The sequence below is a fragment of the Salmo salar genome, chromosome 10 (genome assembly GCF_965601325.2).
Source record: "Salmo salar chromosome 10, fSalSal1, whole genome shotgun sequence".
In the NCBI taxonomy this organism is placed as follows: domain Eukaryota; kingdom Metazoa; phylum Chordata; class Actinopteri; order Salmoniformes; family Salmonidae; genus Salmo; species Salmo salar.
The window spans coordinates 26,031,751-26,049,473 of NC_138300.1; the positions used below are offsets into that span (position 1 = coordinate 26,031,751).

The 17,723-nt window shown below is 41.3% G+C and overlaps 1 protein-coding gene across 1 annotated transcript in view; it reads left to right on the forward strand.

The window, feature by feature from the left end:
* Nucleotides 1–260: 260 nt before the first annotated feature.
* Nucleotides 261–17,723, forward strand: part of gpc1a (glypican 1a) — a 47,840-nt gene continuing 30,377 nt past the window's right edge. The window contains exon 1 of the mRNA XM_014216575.3: nucleotides 261–985. Coding sequence (XP_014072050.2) covers nucleotides 829–985 — 157 coding nt within the window. The 5' untranslated portion in view covers nucleotides 261–828. The remainder of the gene's footprint in view (nucleotides 986–17,723) is intronic.

Below are 17,723 nucleotides of genomic sequence, written 5' to 3' on the forward strand. Positions count from 1 at the left end.
CTCATACAGGTGAACACAGAGTATTGTCCTATTGTCATCATGTTATCCCATCCAGTAGTCTAGATGTGGATTTCAAGAGCCAATAGTAAAGGCATTTGAGTTTATCTCCATAACGCGAAATCTCCAGAGATTTTTCTAGAATGATACACGTCTTTCACCAAAATAAGTAGGATGGTATTGGCTATTGAATCAAGATTGCTGCGATGTCTAATATAAAAGGGCTGCACTTGCAGGTAGAGGCGCACTGGCCTGCAGGTGGTGTCATCCTCTGTTCTCTGCGGGGCAGGACCTAAACAGCTGCTCCGCAGTAAAACCAGCCGGAGTATCCCAGCGCGTCTCCAATCCTACAGGCTGTGCTACGTGCTCAGCTCACAACACTCGGCTTTTCTCTCTGACACATCTCCGTTATTTGTGAAGGAGTTAACCTGATCCATTTAATTCACTTTAATCCAAGATTATTGTGAATATTCACAGACAAAAGCAGAGCCTGTATTTTCTACGTTATATTGGTGTATTTGGATTACACGTGTTACAGTAATTAATTTGATATTTATTTGTGAGCGGTTCTGTCTAGTAGACTCCACTGCGAGGACTGGCTGATCTTGACAGTCACAGCGTGCACCAATACTGCACGTCGTCACAGGACTCCGGGGAGAGCTGACAGATTGCTCAGCTGGTGTTTGCAGCTGTATCCTCGGCGCCAAAGCGAGATACACTGCCAAGGAAGGCTTTATCTACCGGTTGGATGCCATACGAGGCTTTGTAGGACTTCTTTTAATTGCCTCGACTCGTTCTCTTGGATCTACACCTGGTTGTTTCGTTGTCAGTATGGATTTCCTACAGGCTCTTCTATTATTTTTTCTATCCGCTGTCCCGTTGTCGGCGGACAATGCGAACAGTAAAGCCCGGAGCTGTTTGGATGTCCGACAGTTCTACAGCGGGAAAGGCTTCACCCTGAACGGGGTGCCACAGACAGAGATATCTGGTAAGTAACGGTGCATTTTGTAGCCATACTGTTACCTATTTCACGCAACTAGTTCATTAAATAATTGTATACAATTTAGTATACTTTTTGCTTCCGGTGTAAACGTTAAATAATGAGCACAAGACACGATTGAGGGCAATAAGGTAGTGAACGGTCAGCTAATGGGCTACTGTATCTACCTCTACAAGCACACTCTCCATGTGCAGCTAAAGCCCCGAAGTTGCACACTTCAGCTGAAAAGAGCTTCTCAAAGTGCTCTGCTGTCTTCACATAGCATCAATATAATACTTTAAGATGTGGTACACAGAGAGAATTAAAAAAAAAACCCATCAGCATCATCATCCATTATAATTTTGTAGGCCTACCTGAGTGCATCACTTGTTTTCAGTCACGTGGATAAAAGAAAGCATGGTATAACCAAGAGGCAAAGTATGGTTGAACTTACATTGTATTTCAGGCTCAATATTCAATACAGTATTTTTGAACTAATAACCTTTTGTATGGTAATTAGATATAACGGCCACTCTAAATTGTCCTGCCTGTTCGTTTAATAGCTCAGACACACCAGTAGGATTATCAAACATTTGTCTACTGACAGTAGGCCTACTTAGTAACTCTGAACAGTGTCGGCAGTCAATCTCTTATGTTCACACAGCAAAGACCATGAAAGTCTTCAGCACTCAGCCTTCTTAAAATACTCCAAACCAGAAGGTGGCAGTAGCGTTGTTTGACAATGCATGTCCATGTGTGTTGCTGAAGGTCTAGATTCCAAGCTAGCTGCACTGTTGCTTTTTTTGTCACTCATAGAAAAAAAGGTTCTGGATAAAACCAAAAAGGGTTATATTGCATGTGTCATATATGGCACCTACCAGTCAAAAGTTTGGACACACCTACTCATTCCAGGGTTTTTCTATATATTTTTTGACTATTTTCTACATTGTAGAATAATAGTGAAGACATCAAAACTATGAAATTACACATATGGAATCATGTAGTAACCAAAAAAGGGTTAAACAAATCTAAATATATTTTAGATTCTTCAAAGTAGCCACCCTTTGCCTTGATGACAGCTTTCAACACTCTTGGCATTCTCTCAACCAGCTTCATGAGGAATGCTTTTCCAACAGTCTTGAAGGAGTTCCCACATATGCTGAGCACTTGTTAGCTGCTTTTCCTTCACTCTGTGGTCCAACTCATCCCAAACCATCTCAATTGGGTTGGGTGATTGAGGAGGCCAGGTCATCTGATGCAGCACTCCATCACGCTCCTTCTTGCTCAAATAGCCTTTACACAGCCTGGAGGTGTGTTTTGGGTTATTGTCCTGTTGAAAAACAAATGATTGTCCCACTAAGCGCAAACCAGATGGGGTGGTGTATCGCTTGCAGAATGCTGTGGTAGCCATGCTGGTTAAGTGTGCCTTGAATTCTAAATAAATCACTGACAGTGTCACCAGCAAAGCATCTCCACACCTCCTCCTCCATGCTTCACGGTGGGAACCACACATGCGGAGATCATCCGTTCACCGATTCTGCATCTCGCAAAGACACGGCGGTTGGAACCAAAAATCTCAGTTGGACTCATATTTTGATTTGTTTAACACTTTTTTTTCTTTAAGAGTGAAGAAAGCCCTTGATGATACTAGCCAGATGACCACAGCTAGATAACTACCTAGCAAGATTACGAAGAAACAATTTAATTCACTCTCCATAAACCCACACTGCCAGTGCCAGCCCATAGCCAAATGCTTAGCTAGCTAGCATTAGCATATTCACTAGCTAGCACAACATAGCTAGCTAAGCACTGCACTAACTCGGCAGCCAACATAGGCAGATGTTTCATTGGAACATGAAACATCGTGCGTTCGTAAATTCAATCTGGAGTGCCAGAGTGCGCTCAGTGTGCCCTCTGGGCGTTGTCAGATTGTCCGTTCGTAAATTCAGAGCGTTTCTCTCTCGAAGCGTTCAGAGCGCACACTGGACACTGGCCAGAATAAGGGTTGATCCGAGTGTTCTCGCTTCACAACGGCATTCAAGCACCCATGCTAACTGGCTAATATTGGCTAGCTTACTAGCTACTTTCAGACACAAATGTGAGAACACCTCACTCTGACCATTTTACTCGCCCTAGCAGAGCTGGTTAGGCCGTTTTTCTGTTATCCAGAGCGTTGGTGACTTGCCGCTGGCAACAATTTAATTTTGTAAAAATAAATTTGCCAACATTTACTGACACCGGCCATATTCAACGGGTGTTGAGTGTTTGTAAGGTCGTCAGTTATTCTGCGCTCTGGCACACTCAGACGAGAGTGCTCTGAAATCAGAGTAGATAGCCAGAGTGAATTTACGAACGCGCCCTAGCTAATCCATTATGATGTAATTATGTCAATACTAGCTACAGTGGTTAGCTAGTTTGGAGGAAGTATTTAGTGTTGTGTGCATTGCGTCTGTGCACTTAGCTACCTACCATCCCATAGCCCAAATTCCATATGAGGGGTGGCAGGTTGCCTAGTGGTTAGAGCATTGGGCCAATAACCGAAAGGTTGCTGGATGGAATCCCTGAGCTGACAAGGTAAAAATCTGTCGTTCTGCCCCTGAACAAGGCAGTTAACCCACTGTTCCCTGGTAGGCCGTCATTGTAAATAAGATTTTGTTCTTAGCTGACTTGCCTAGTTAAATAAAATATGAATCGGGACTGGCTCACCTGTGGATGTATGGAGAAAATACCCAATTGTTTTATTTTTATTTTTGATGGCTCCCCACGTGGGTTTCGTGCTCTCTGATTGGCTCAAAGTCAAGTTGTCAGCCATTGACAAGCATTGCGATTCTACTAGTAGAAACGATAGGCTCGTCGCTACCGGGTCGGCATGCAGCAGGTACAGCTTTTGTTCTAACAAGAGAAGGAACGGCAGTCTATCGGCTGTGAGATTCAATGTGTGTTTCATGTTTAACCTTTGGACTTCTCTCCCTAATGCTACTCTCCATTAGACAAGGCCTCCCTCTATACTGCCTCATCTGAACGTTAGTCCATCAGCAAAAATGGTGTCATCACATAATCATATTGACTGTGTTCTGGTGTGATGTCATGGCTTGATGAGCATAACCAAACTTTCCTTTAAAATATATAGTGATTTATATTGATAACTGAGAAATACAGACAACACACGCATACACACACAGCAATATTAAAAATTACTGTGAGTAGACAGTTAATATTCCAGGATGAATGATCAAAACAGCCATGCAGATGAAGAGGCATTAACAGAACAGTGTAGGAGGTGGGCTGCCAGTCTTCACATCCAGCATCACGCAAAGCAACATGTTCTATCACAGTGATTAGTAGGCAATGTCAGCCTCTGAAGCAGTCACCCTTTATATTAGACGCTTTGTTGTGCCATCCTCCATAACTAATAACTCATACACATGCATGTACACATGCATGTAGCACACACGCGCACACACGTACACACACATGCACCTTTGCAATTATTGCAGAGTTGCAATCGGTTTCTGAGTCTCCTGTTGGCTGTGTATTATGTACACAGAGCTAAGAGGGTAGTAGAGGGGAAATTGCCAGTGGGCTCTGCAGGGAATTTGAAGGTCACTTCATTCAGTCTCAATGACATTTTGAAAGCAAGGGGAAAACATTGAATATGCCCAGTGAGAATCATTCAGGGTCTGTCATCTTTTATTTATCTGCAAAACAAAGTAGCGGCCGCAGCTCAGGAATGGATTGTCGTTTTTCATGATGTCCAGGAGATGTGATTCTTTATATCTGCCATTAAATGCTCCCATTCTCCCTTTAACACCACATCAGCATCATGCCCTGGGGCTTCAATATCACTCAGTTGAGGCCCAGATTGAAACATGAAATCGTTTTACACCTTCCCTGTATGTGACAGTGGGCCAGACAAAAAGCAAATATGTTCTGTAGATACTGATCTATGTTTAGAAAAATGTAAATTAAGTTTGCTGTGTGTCCTTTTGCCTTATCTATGTATTTAGTCTTACTAACATCTGAGATGATTGTAGCAAAACCCCATAAACAGACAATAATCCCTCATTGTTCACTGTTGCCCTTAACAAAGAAAGTTTCTTATTTCCTCCATTCAGGTGGAAGCTGTGTGTGTGTGTGTGTGTGTGTGTGTGTGTGTGTGTAGGGCTGGCACAATAACTGTGTAACCGATGGTTATGGATAAGACCATCATAACCATTTTTTTTGTGGAACCAACAGCTGACTGAAGACAGGACAGCCGGGCATTTGTGTGGTTGGGTCTGTTTTGGCCTTAACATTGACTCTTAACAACCTGATGAAACTTTAGCCCTGTTTCCATTGGCACTTTGAAGTCAATCCAGGTTGGGCTGGCTCAAATTGCGTTTCCACTGCCTCCAGAAATGAGAGATTATGTCATGTTGCTAGGTAGCCAATATGCGACTGCAGCTGGCTTCGCTAATGTTGCTAACTAGCAAGATATTGAATAATGTATTTCATCCTCACCATGCTGTAACTAACGTTACCCATACTCCTGTAAGTGCCAGCCAGACTCAGAGCTATATATTTAGCTTGCTGATGTTGGCTAGCCAGCTAAAGGTTAACGTCATCGTTAGCCAACTAAAATTCATGCTAGCTCACTTTAGCTAGCTAGCTTGTTTCAACTTTGATTTGCTAGCTAAGTTAGGTGGCTGACTGTTCTCATAAAAGTTGATTGTGTAGTGCAAACATTTATGAAGGATCCAGCTATGGTGGTAATTCGTGTCATGTCTGACTATGCACGCTAACAGCAACAAGCCCAGATGAGCGAGCTAAACGTTTTATTTCTAAAAAATATTATATATATATAATTGCTAAACGTTGTGTCAGCAGTGATTAGCTTGGTGGTTATATAGTAATGGCGTCACCAGCCCGAATTGTAATCGAGCTGGCACCAGCTGTGTAACTGGGCTGCGCTGGCCAAGGTTTCCCTCGACCTAGCTCGAATTTGGTCCTAATGTTAAGTGGCAGTGGAAATGGGGCTTTTGTTGCTCATTGCTGAAACAAGCAAACCAGTCTTCGGTTGCCTGGGCAACGCCCCCCACTATGGAGCAGCAGCACACAGAAATATAATTATTAGAACGGGTGTGGAGCCTCTAACTCAGGCAATTTCACTGGTATACTTATGGGTACACTCACAATGGCTGCCTGGTATTGTGATATAATAATTTCCATAGTAATGTAAAATGTTCATTCAAATGATAACTGATGTGGCTCATGCAATGGCATGTCTTTTTTTGTAATGTCAGTTGAGTTGATTCAATAAATCACAGCACATACAGTATTTTAATGTCCATGCTATCAGGGATCCTTGGGACATCCGTACACCATTTAAGTTGTCATTTTAAATGGTTAAGGGTTATTGTTAGGGTAAGGTTAGGGTTTAGAATACTGGCACATATTTTACTTGCTGATTGGCTCCTATGGGTACACTCGCAATCGCCACCAGACCACCCATTATGCCATCGTTGACTTGAATGGGGATGCCTGTTTTATTAATTATTTCAATTCCAGCACATGCAGGAGAGGAGGAAATGTGAGTTAAAAAAACCCATCTATATATAGACTACGTTATATTTTTTTGCCATTTGAACGGTCATTACGGTTACTTGGCTGGCGAATTACCGTCATCCAAAATTCTATGACCATCACAGCCCTATGTGTGTGTGTGTGAGTTTAAAGCAGAACTGAACTTGAGAACCAACTTCTTCTCTCGTTGAAAACGGCATATGTGACATCAGTATTAGTCAGAAACATTTATTCCAGTGCCAGAATTGACTAAGAAATGCAAGTAGGTTAATTTGATCATAATGCAAAAAAAAAAACAGGTTTGTGAGATTTGCGTACGAGAGTCCATCATGACTTACTTGAGGTTTGGGTTTTGATTTAGACAGTGCCCACTAACAGGGTATAAACAGAGATTGCGGTCTAGTCAATGGTATGACCGAACACAAAGACAGTGAGACTGACCTGTCCAGCAGCTGAGCAGATTAGACTTTGTTTACATAAGACAACACGTTGCGCATTTTTAAACTTGAGAAATACTGGACCAAACACCTTAGCTAGTGTACAATTGTGTGACTGAAACCTCATCTGCAAAAACTAAAAAATGAATTACAGATTTCTTGAGTTATCTCAAATCAAAGTATATTGGGCACTTACACATTTTAGCAGATGTTATAGCTGGTGCAGCGAAATGCCTGTGTTACTAGCTCCTAACAGTGCAGCAAAAATGTCACAAGTACACAAATAATAATCAAAAACTAGAAACAAAAAATCACAAATGTCAGCACGAATCCAGTTAAAAACCCAAATAACACTTTATCGGTAATCCAAATGCAATCTAGGTGTATCTTAGAATAATTCTGACTATTTTGAGGAAGTAATACTGACTTTGTTCCTATGGCGTCTCATGAGGGACAAACATCATTAACTGTCACGTCGAACCACACTCCCAAGACTGAAATCAAATTTTTCTTAATAAGCAACAGAGAAACACATGCGGAATTGGTGCTTTCAGTCACTCTTTAAAGCGTACTGAAAGGTAACACCTCTTCCAGGGAGGACATTTTATTCATGAAGTGCCAGAATTGAAGTGCTGCGCTGTTGGGGCGGCAGGGTAGCCTAGTGGTTAGAGCGTTGGGCTAGTAACCAAAAGGTTGCAAGTTTAAATCCCCGAGCTGACAAGGTACAAATCTGTCGTTCTGCCCCTGAACAAGACAGTTAACCCACTGTTCCTAGGCTGTCATTGAAAATAAGATTTTGTTCTTAACTGACTTGCCTGGTTAAATAAAGGTAAAATAAAATTAACATGGGTTCCCTGTTCCATTTACTGTGGATGCACTTAAATGGCAGACGCCGCATTGTACTCCATGACCTGATTTAAAAAATATATATTTTATTTTTTATTTTTTTCTCCCATGCCTCACCTGCGTCGGGTCATATTGTATGTTGTGCCACTGATGTGAAAACGAACTCATAAAACATGAATAACACAAGATAAGCTACATAAAATATGGAAGTGTTCCAGCGTGGGCCTTCAGACTGCTGCCTCCCTTCCTGAGAACACGATGAATCATCAGACGACCGCTGAAGTCAGACTCCAGATACATACCTGATATTATAATGAAAAGGTCGGACAGTCCCATGTTTTTAGATGTTTCTTTACATTGTTGACTTTCATCGACTTCAGTTGCATTCATTGAGGAAGACATCTGAAAGCTGTTACAGTACCAGTGTGTTAATCAAGCTGCTATGAGTTTCCTCTTCCCCAACTGCTACACAAACCTGATCAGCCTTGTAGCCTGGCCTGACTCCCAGCAGCTTCTTTTTCCTGAGGAAATCAATAGACTTAATCACTGGTGTGATAAAGAGAGGCGGTTCTCAGGCCCCTGAGCTCTGACGAGGAACCATGAAAGCTGCTTTTCACATAGAAATAGTTGGGTTGGCTGACGTCACGAAAATGATGTGCTCGCATTGATGGGGCCCAAAGCCGTGCTTTGTTATGATTCTGGACAGTCAGATGGATAGCAACAATGACAAGAAGATTCCATGTGGGGAATCGTAGGTGGCTTGTTTCAGCAAGTTTATCTTGTTCTTGATACCTTGTTTTGACTTATTTAATGTCAACGCTAATATGGCAAAAAATTCACTAGCTAGCTAACCAACAACTGTAACGATGTATTTGAGAGGCAGGTAGCATAGCGGTTAAAACCTGTTGAGGACAGACGTTCCGCTAGCGGAACACCTAGCCAATATCCAATGGAACAGCATGGCGCGAAATACGAAAACCTCAAATCCAATCATTTAAATTTCTCAAACATACGACTATTTTACACTATTTTAAAGATACACTTCTCCTTAATCCAACCACATTGTCCGATTTTTCAAAAAGGCTTTACAGCGAAAGCCAAACATTAGATTATGTTAGGAGAGTACATAGACCAAAATAACCACACAGCCATTTTCCAAGCAAGCATATATGTCACAAAAACCCCAAATAAAGTTAATGAAGCACTAACCTTTGACGATCTTCATCAGATGACACTCCTAGGACCTTATGTTACACAATACATGTATGTTTTGTTCAATCAAGTTTATATTTATATCCAAAAACAGCATTTTACATTGGCGCGTGATGTTCAGAAAATGTATTCCCACCAAAAACTTCCGGTGAATTTACAAAAATACTCATCATAAATGTTGACAAAATACATAATTATTTTAAGAATTATAGATACAGAACTCCTTTATGCAACCGCTGTGTCAGATTTTAAAATAGCTTTACGGAGAAAGCACATTTTTCAAAATTCTGAGTACATAGCTCGCCATCACGGCGAGCTATTCAGACACCCGCCAAGTTTGGGGCAACCTACACTCAGAATTATTATTAGAAATATGCTCTTACCTTTGTTGATCTTCGTCAGAATGCACTCCCAGGACTGCTACTTCCACAAGAAATGTTGTTTTTGTTCGAAATAATCCATAGTTATGTCCAAATACCTCCATTTTGTTTGTGCGTTCAGGTCACTATCCAAAGGGTAACGCGTGAGCGCAATTCGAGACACACCGTACTTAGAAGCATGTCAAACGCTGTTTAAAATACATTTTTATGGTATTTTTAATGTAAAATTGCGACAATATTCCAACCGGACAATAGCGTATTCATTCAAGGAGAAAAAGAAAAAACGGCGTGCTCGCGGGACCGCGCATATCCAATCCCTTTGTTGCCAGGCAGACCACTCAGGAACTGAGCTCCTATACTCTGCCCAGTGACAGGAGAAGGCTCAAACCACTTTCTGAAGGCTTTAGACAGCCAATGGAAGCCTTAGAAAGTTCAACGTAACACCACAGATTCTGTAGTTTCGAAAGGGACTAGAAAGAACTACAATTCTCAGATCCTCCACTTCCTGGTTGACTTTTTCTCAGGTTTTTGCCTGCCATATGAGTTCTGTTATACTCACAGACACCATTCAAACAGTTTTAGAAACTTCTGAGTGTTTTCTATCCAAATCTACTAATAATATGCATATTCTCGTTTCTGGGCAAGAGTAGTAACCAGTTTAAATCTGGTACGTTTTTTTCATCCGGCCGTGAAAATAATGCCCCCTATCCATATCAGGTTTTAAGAGCATTGGGCCAGTAACCGAAAGGTCGATGTGACCTTGAGCAAGGCACTTAATCCTAATTGTTTCTGGATAAGAGTGTCTGCTAATGGTATACAAGTGCTCATTGTGAAAATCAATTTGTTTTCAATAAATATTTGGAGATAAAATATATTTTACATGTTGCCAACCATCTAAGCCAAACCTGTCTGTTTTGCCCCATAGTTGCGCACTTGTCAGTTTTGTTGCTAAACAACTGCTTTTCACTGCTACTGAGAAGAACTACTGGCCATAAACACATAAACATCTATTACCTGTGGTTTCCTTTAGTTGGTCCTCAACTCCTACAGTATGTAATATATACTGAGCATTAAATAAACTGAGCGAGAGTGTTGTTGTCAGTGCTCATGAGGTGGTGCTGGCTTCAGGCCTGGTTCTGTTTGTGCTTCTTGGTTCAGTTGATGTTGGGCAGATACTCTTGTTTGGCTGTGCTCTTTCGGCAGCATAGTCACTGACCAACATTCGCTGTACCACGTGTGTTTATCGCAGTCAATTGCTGCACTGAAATTTAGCAAATTTCCAAGTTTTTGAATGATTTACAGGGAAACTTGGCCACAGTCCTGTCGTTTGGGCTCTGTCAGTATTAATTGAGTTTCCCTCCTCACCAAATTTGCAGGCAGATTAGTTTAGCATTGAAAGTGAAGCCTGGGAGGGGAAGTGAATTGAAGGGGAGGGAAGTGACAGGGATCGACGATCGTACTCTGTCAGTGCCAAGATGGCACCCCTCACTCATCGTAATGCTCTTACAGCCGTTGCCTGCCTTCACATCCACTGTGAGAAACATGAGAGAGGAGAACACCCTGTGCTGAATGTTAATGGCTTTCGTTTGGCCAATTATTGCCCTAAATGAACCATTCTCCTCCAACATCCGTGGTGTCTCCTGAGTTCTTGCTGCTTCACACTCTAACTTCAGACAGAGCTAGAATACATCATATTTCAGTGATAAGTAGGACATCTGTGGAAACTAATAAATAATAATGTCTCCAATTTCCGACTTAGTTTTTGTCTCCTCTTTACTCTCTTGCACAACTCTCCCTTAAAAAAACATGAAAAAATAATGGAAAAACCCAATAAAGAAACATGTTTTTTTCGGCACAGGTGTCTTCTTTTTTGTAAGCCCGTAACCATGTGTGTGAGCTGTATACTTTTGTTTCTAAGTAGACTAGTTTAAGACTACCAAGAAACACTGTGTAAACCTGATTTAGCCCACTGCAGTAAAACTAGGGCTGTCAAACGAGTTCATTGCAGGATTTGTTGTAATTAATCATGATTAATCGCAAATTCATAATTTGCTCAAATTATGCTGTAATTTTCGTTATTTTTTTACTAAAAGCATTACAAGAAATGTTCAAACTAACGGTTAGGAAAAATCAGGTAAATTGATAAACACATTTTCTTTAACTTCGAAGTCAACTTGTTTTGTCAACGCATTGTTGTTTTTAGCTGTATAGATTATGTCATTTGGATGTTTTCAGTGTATTTTGAACACTTTCAGACAATGCGCCCCCAAACATTATTGCACTAAAATTACAAAAAGTTTACTTGAGTTAACTGAAACTCTTACAGCGCTAATTTTAAAATGTTAAAAAGGAGACACAGAGCTCTAGCTTCTCTATTATTTTTGCTGGGCTTCTTCCAATGGTCACTGACCAACATATGCAGAAGAGAGGCGTGCGCTTGCAGTAATAACACTCCGAATGGATGGCTCAGAAATAAGAAATCATTATTTGTAACACTAGGGTAGGCTAAGTTACCTTTTTACAGATCGGCATTATTTCATTTGCAATTCCATATTTGGAAACATTGCTACTGCAACATTTTAACACCACCTTTTCACATGCAAGGAGAATAAACACTATTTCACCACCACATGTGAACTTGCAATTCCACATGTAAATGTGAGATTTTCACATGAGAAAGCTTTTTACATGTGAAACACCAAATTTCACATTTGCAACTGCAATTCACATGAGTTGAAAACATGTTTTTCTTCTCAAATGTGAAAACGTGGTGTTAACACGTGAACTCTAAATGTAATGCATGTGAAAATATGTTTTCACGAGAAATTTAAGCTCAACGTGAAAAATGTAAGCTCTCCTCTTTAGAGCATTGGTATTTTCCCTTGGTCTACAGTTTTTCCTCCCTCCCTGTATGTCTGTATACTGAGAAAGTGAGTGGCCTTTAGTGTTTCTGATATTGTCATTGAGGGTTTAAATATAGGGCCTAAGTCTAGGCTTTTACCACTGTAACGTTCTATTGAACTGACTCAAACTGGCGCGCTCCCCACCTTGACATGGAAATAGGATTTATTCTGAACAAAATACTGTAACAAAGCCTGATACAAGGTACTATAAGGAAAACAATATGAAAGAGCTTTGTATTGATTACAACTAGATACTGTCATTGATACATTCCTAACATAGATGTGTGTAGTCCTAGAGCAGCGTCTGTGTACACTTTAAGCACACATACAGTAGTGTTTCCTATTGTAGCTGCTTTGTATGGTGGAGGATCTTCCATGTGTCAGGGAGGACATTGATGCTGTCCAAAGTCTCTAGCAGAAGAACACCCATCAGCGATCAGCTGCTCACTCAACCGTTCACAGTGCAGCAGGGCATAGAAAACCTTATCACAACATTGTTTCTCGCTGCAGAGCTACTCAGGTGGCTTTTTAAAAGAATTGTTTATCTGTGCCGTGCAGGTGAATTATAATCTGAGCTCACCTGCCACAATGAGAGACCTCAGGGTGATTCCTCACGAAACTAGAACAAAACAGAGCAATGGAACAGTCATTTGGAGGAAGGATTGTTGACATGCAGTACCAGTCAAAAGTTTGGACACCTACTCATTCAAGGGTTTTTCTTTATTTTTACTTTTTTGGTTACTACATGATTCCATATGTGTTATTTCATAGTTTTGATGTCTTCACTATCATTCTACAATGTAGAAAATAGGAAAAATAAAGAAAAACCCTGGAATGAGTAGAAAATGAGTAAAAACCCTGGAATGAGGAATGATGTGTTCAAACTTTTGACTGGTACTGCATATTTGACATGTGTATCTGAAAGCATAATTGAGAAATAATTAATTGAAGTTTAAAACATTTACCAAATTTAAAAATATATATTTTCAATATTCATATTCATGAATTAATGTAAGAAAATTGTTATTGAAGTCACTATTTTGAAATGACTAATTAGTGACCTTACTTCATCAATCAAGAATAAGGGTGGAGTGAAAACCCACAGACACTCTGCCCTCTGTGGAATGAGTTTGACACGTGACATAGACTGACCAGGTGAATCCAGGTGAAAGCTGTGATCCCTTATTGAGGTCACCTGTTAAATTCACTTCAATCGGTGTAAATGAAGGGGAGGAGACAGGTTAAATAAGGATTTTTAAGCCTTGAGACAATTGAGACATGGATTGTGTATGTGTACCATTCAGAGGGTGAATCGGCAAAACAAAAGATTTAAGTGCCTTTGAACGGGGTATTGTAGTAGGGGCCAGGCGCACCAGTTTGAGTGTGTCAAGAACTGCAACGCTGCTGTGTATTTCACACTCAGCAGTTTCCCATGTGTATCAAGAATGGTCCATCACCCAAAGGACATCCAGCCAACTTGACACAACTGTGGGAAGCATTGGAGTCAACATGGGCCAGCATCCCTGTGGAAAGTTTTTGACACCTTGTAGAGTCCCTGCCCCAACAAATTGAGGCTGTTCTAACTGCAAACAAATATGTTCCTAATGTTTTGTACACTCAGTGTATATCAGCAATCTTTCCTCCAAAGGACCCTTCTATAGATATATTTTTTTTATAAAGTCTCCCAAATCATGGTTTTGTTTTGTTCTAGTTTCGTGTAGAATCACCCCTCTGTTTATCAGTACAGCCAAAGTTTTCCCTCACTACATGTGCTATGTATTCCACTTGGGCTGTGCAGTTTTTGAATTAGTATGCTTGTTATGGGTGTATTCACATGACTGTTTAGTTTGTCTTTTGGTTTTGTGTCCTTCTCTTGGTTCTGGTGCCAAGGTTGTTTTATAGATTGTACTTTGTGGGTGAAGTATTCTGTGTGTGTGTGTGTGTTTGGGACTGGGAGTGGCTGTGTTGTGCTTTTGAGGTGTGTGTGTGTGTGTGTGTGAGTGTGTATTTGGTAGGGTCTTAGGGCAGGCTTGTTAAAAGCCTTTGGCTGTAAATTTTTCATGATGTTTGAAGTCTTCCTCCGGTGGGAGGAGACGCTCCTATGTATTTTAAAGGTAGCAGGACGGAGGACGGCGCTCTCCATCTCCTTGACAGCCTTTGCAGCTTGCGCTCTGTCTTTTTCATCCCTCCCTCCATATTCCTCTTCTTGGATCCCATCCCTGTCTCCTCCTCTCTTCCCTTGTCTTGGTTGCCAGTAGTGTTTCTTCTTGCCCCTCTCTCTCTTTGTTCTTCCTATTCTCGCCCTCTCGTTATCTTTTCCCTTCCTCTCCAACTCCTTTGTTCCTCCTCTAATCTCGCTTCCCAGTTTTCATGCTCCCTCTTGCTCCTGTGTTCCATTTTACTTCTCTCTTCATCTGTAATGTTGGATGCTATTATTAGTCTGTTTCTTCCTCCTTTCTTCCTCAGTTCATCTGCTGATGTTTGATGTGGTCCTCTTGATTGGTGCTAGTCTGTTAAATTAATGAAGCCACATGATCTGTGATTCATGCTAGGGATTAAATAAAGTACACATGCTTTCCTTTGCGGTTGTATTGAAGAGGCAGTGAGTGGCTGGCAAATGTTGAACGAGCGAATGGTCTATAAAAGTATGTAATAAAGAATTTCATGCAGCTCCCATGCGTTCCGCTGTGCAGCTCAGAAATCACGTATTTAGAAATATAAGATCTTTCAATATAATTTATGGATCATAACAGTTAAAGCTGCAAAAACGGAAATTATGCAAACTATTCTAATTTTTGCAAGCAGGAAATGGCGGAGTGATTTCTGCATATTGCACCTTTAATACAGTAGGACGATAATGCCTTTACTGCTGACACTCATCATAGATGACAATCTGGAATTATGATGTTTTCTGTCTTTGCATAGGTTCACAGTTATCCAAGTTCAGTATGCCCTTGAGATATCAACAGGTAATGTATAGTACAATAGGGTGTAACAGAATAAGCTTCCTTATACATGTCTACAGGTGCAGGCTATAGTCAAAATAGCCTGAGGGAGAGGTTAGCTAAGTAGCGTTGCTCAGTGTAGCATGCAGTGTCCTCACAGAGGCTACAGGATGGCCTTCGTCCTCACCATGAGGTCACGAGCCACAGATGTAATCAGTGAGACTGCTTATCTCAGAGCCTCCTGTTCGTACACTTGATTGGATAAGCCCTTTACAGGTTTCAAACTGGAAGAACTAGCTGGTTAGTCCAAACCCTGTCTTCCGATCTCATTGACTCTTTTAGGTGGCTCTATCCCCCTCACACAGACACATACAAGATCAACAACATCATTTACAGTAAACAAACTTCCACATAGTTAGACAAACACACATAATTCATAAGCGTCCATTGCTATGCTTCCTTGAAAATGAAGCAGTGTTCTAGCTGAGTCTAAACTGGTTAAGGGAAGTCCTCGTTTACATGTCTGGGGTTTGGACTCAAAGATGTTTTCTGAGAGAGACCTATAATTACCCATGTTTCAGTAGAAAGCTTAGCTATTCCAGAGTTTATATTCAAGTCTGGCTAGTTCATGCCACTTCAGTGAGAGCTGTTTTGCTGGTACAAGCATGTGCCAGTGTGTGTTATGGGATTTAATACCTCCTACTTTCACTCACTCAACTTCCTACTTCTTACTCATCTATTTTCCTCTTCTTCTCATGTACACTTCTCCTCTTTCTTCTCCATAACTCATGTTTACTCACTGCTCACATGCTCGACTGTCTCTCTCTCTCTACCTCTCTCGCGCGCTTCCTTCCTTTCTCTCTCTCAAATGTGCCCTCAACCAACCATACTTAGGCCTGCAAAGGGTTTTCCTCTGTCTTATTATGGAGGGATTAGGATGTCTTTAAGACATTAATAATCTCGCCACAATCTCAGAACTATAATCCAGTGTTTATAAGCATTGAGCATGGCAGTTTAAGACCGTCTCCATGACCTGTGGGATTTAATCCCTCTTTTTCTCTTTGTCGCTCCAGTATCTACAACAGTACAATGCATCAGATCATCTGTGAAATGCATGTCATGAACGTCTTTGTACAGCTGTCATTCCGTCCAGATAATATATAGCTTGGATGCTGTGCAGTTGTGATGTCCTCAAATAAAGATCTTGATCTTGTGATCAGAGAAGGAACATCTTCAAAGTCTTTTGGTCTCTCATCCTTCTCCCACTCCGCTCTTCTTTCAGGGACATGTGGAACTGATAGTTTGCTAACAGTTTTAACGTCCACGCATCATTTGTATGGGATGATCCAAATAAAGTGTTACATTTCTCTCCTATCATTTCGACCCACACAGTTGGTTTTTACCAGTATACTGTAGCTGGCCATCTGTATTCAGCTCTGGAGTAGTGGGTCACTATCTCTCTTACCCAAGTTAACTGTCAACTGTTTCATAGCATGAAGTCGCCTCCCTTATAGCATGACATTGGGAAAAACAATCTTTTTATATATTTACAGTGCCTTGGGAAAGTATTCAGACCCCTTGACTTTTTCCACATTTTGGTGGGTTACAGCCTTATTCTAAAATTGATTAAAATGTTTTTTTTCCCCCTCAAATCTACGCACAATACCCCATAATGACAAAGCAAAAACAGGATGTTAGAATTTTTTGCTAATTTATTAAACATTCAAAACGAAAATATTACATTTACATAAGTATTCAGACCCTTTACTCAGTACTTTGTTGAAGCACTTTTGGCAGCGATTACAGCCTTGAGTCTTCTTGGGTGTGACGCTACAAGCTTGGCACACCTGTATTTGGGGAGTTTCTCCCATTCTTCTCTGCAGATCCTCTCAAGCTTTGTCAGTTTGGATGGGGAGCGTTGCTGCACAGCTATTTTTCAGGTCTCTCCAGAGATGTTCGATCGGGTTCAAGTCCGGGCTCTGGCTGGGCCACTCTAGAATATTCAGTGACTTGTCCCGAAGCCACTCCTGCGTTGTCTTGGCTGTGTGCTTAGGGTCGTTGTCCTGTTGAAAGGTGAACCTTCACCCCAGTCTGAGGTCCTGAGCGCACTGGAGCAAGTTTTCATCAAGGATCGCTCTGTACTTTGCTCCGTTCATCTTTGCCTCGATCCTGACTAGTCTCCCAGTCCCTGCCGCTGAAAAACATCCCCACAGCATGATGCTGCCACCACCATGCTTCACCGTCGGGATGGTGCCAAGTTTCTCCCAGACCTGACGGTTGGCATTCAGGCCAATCTTGGTTTCATCAGACCAGAGAATCTTGTTTCTCATGGTCTGAGAGAGTCTTTAGGTGCTTTTTGGCAAACTCCAAGCGGGCTGTCATGTGCCTTTTACTGAGGAGTAGCTTCCGTCTGGCCACTCTACCATAACGGCCTGATTGGTGAAGTGCTGCAGAGATGGTTG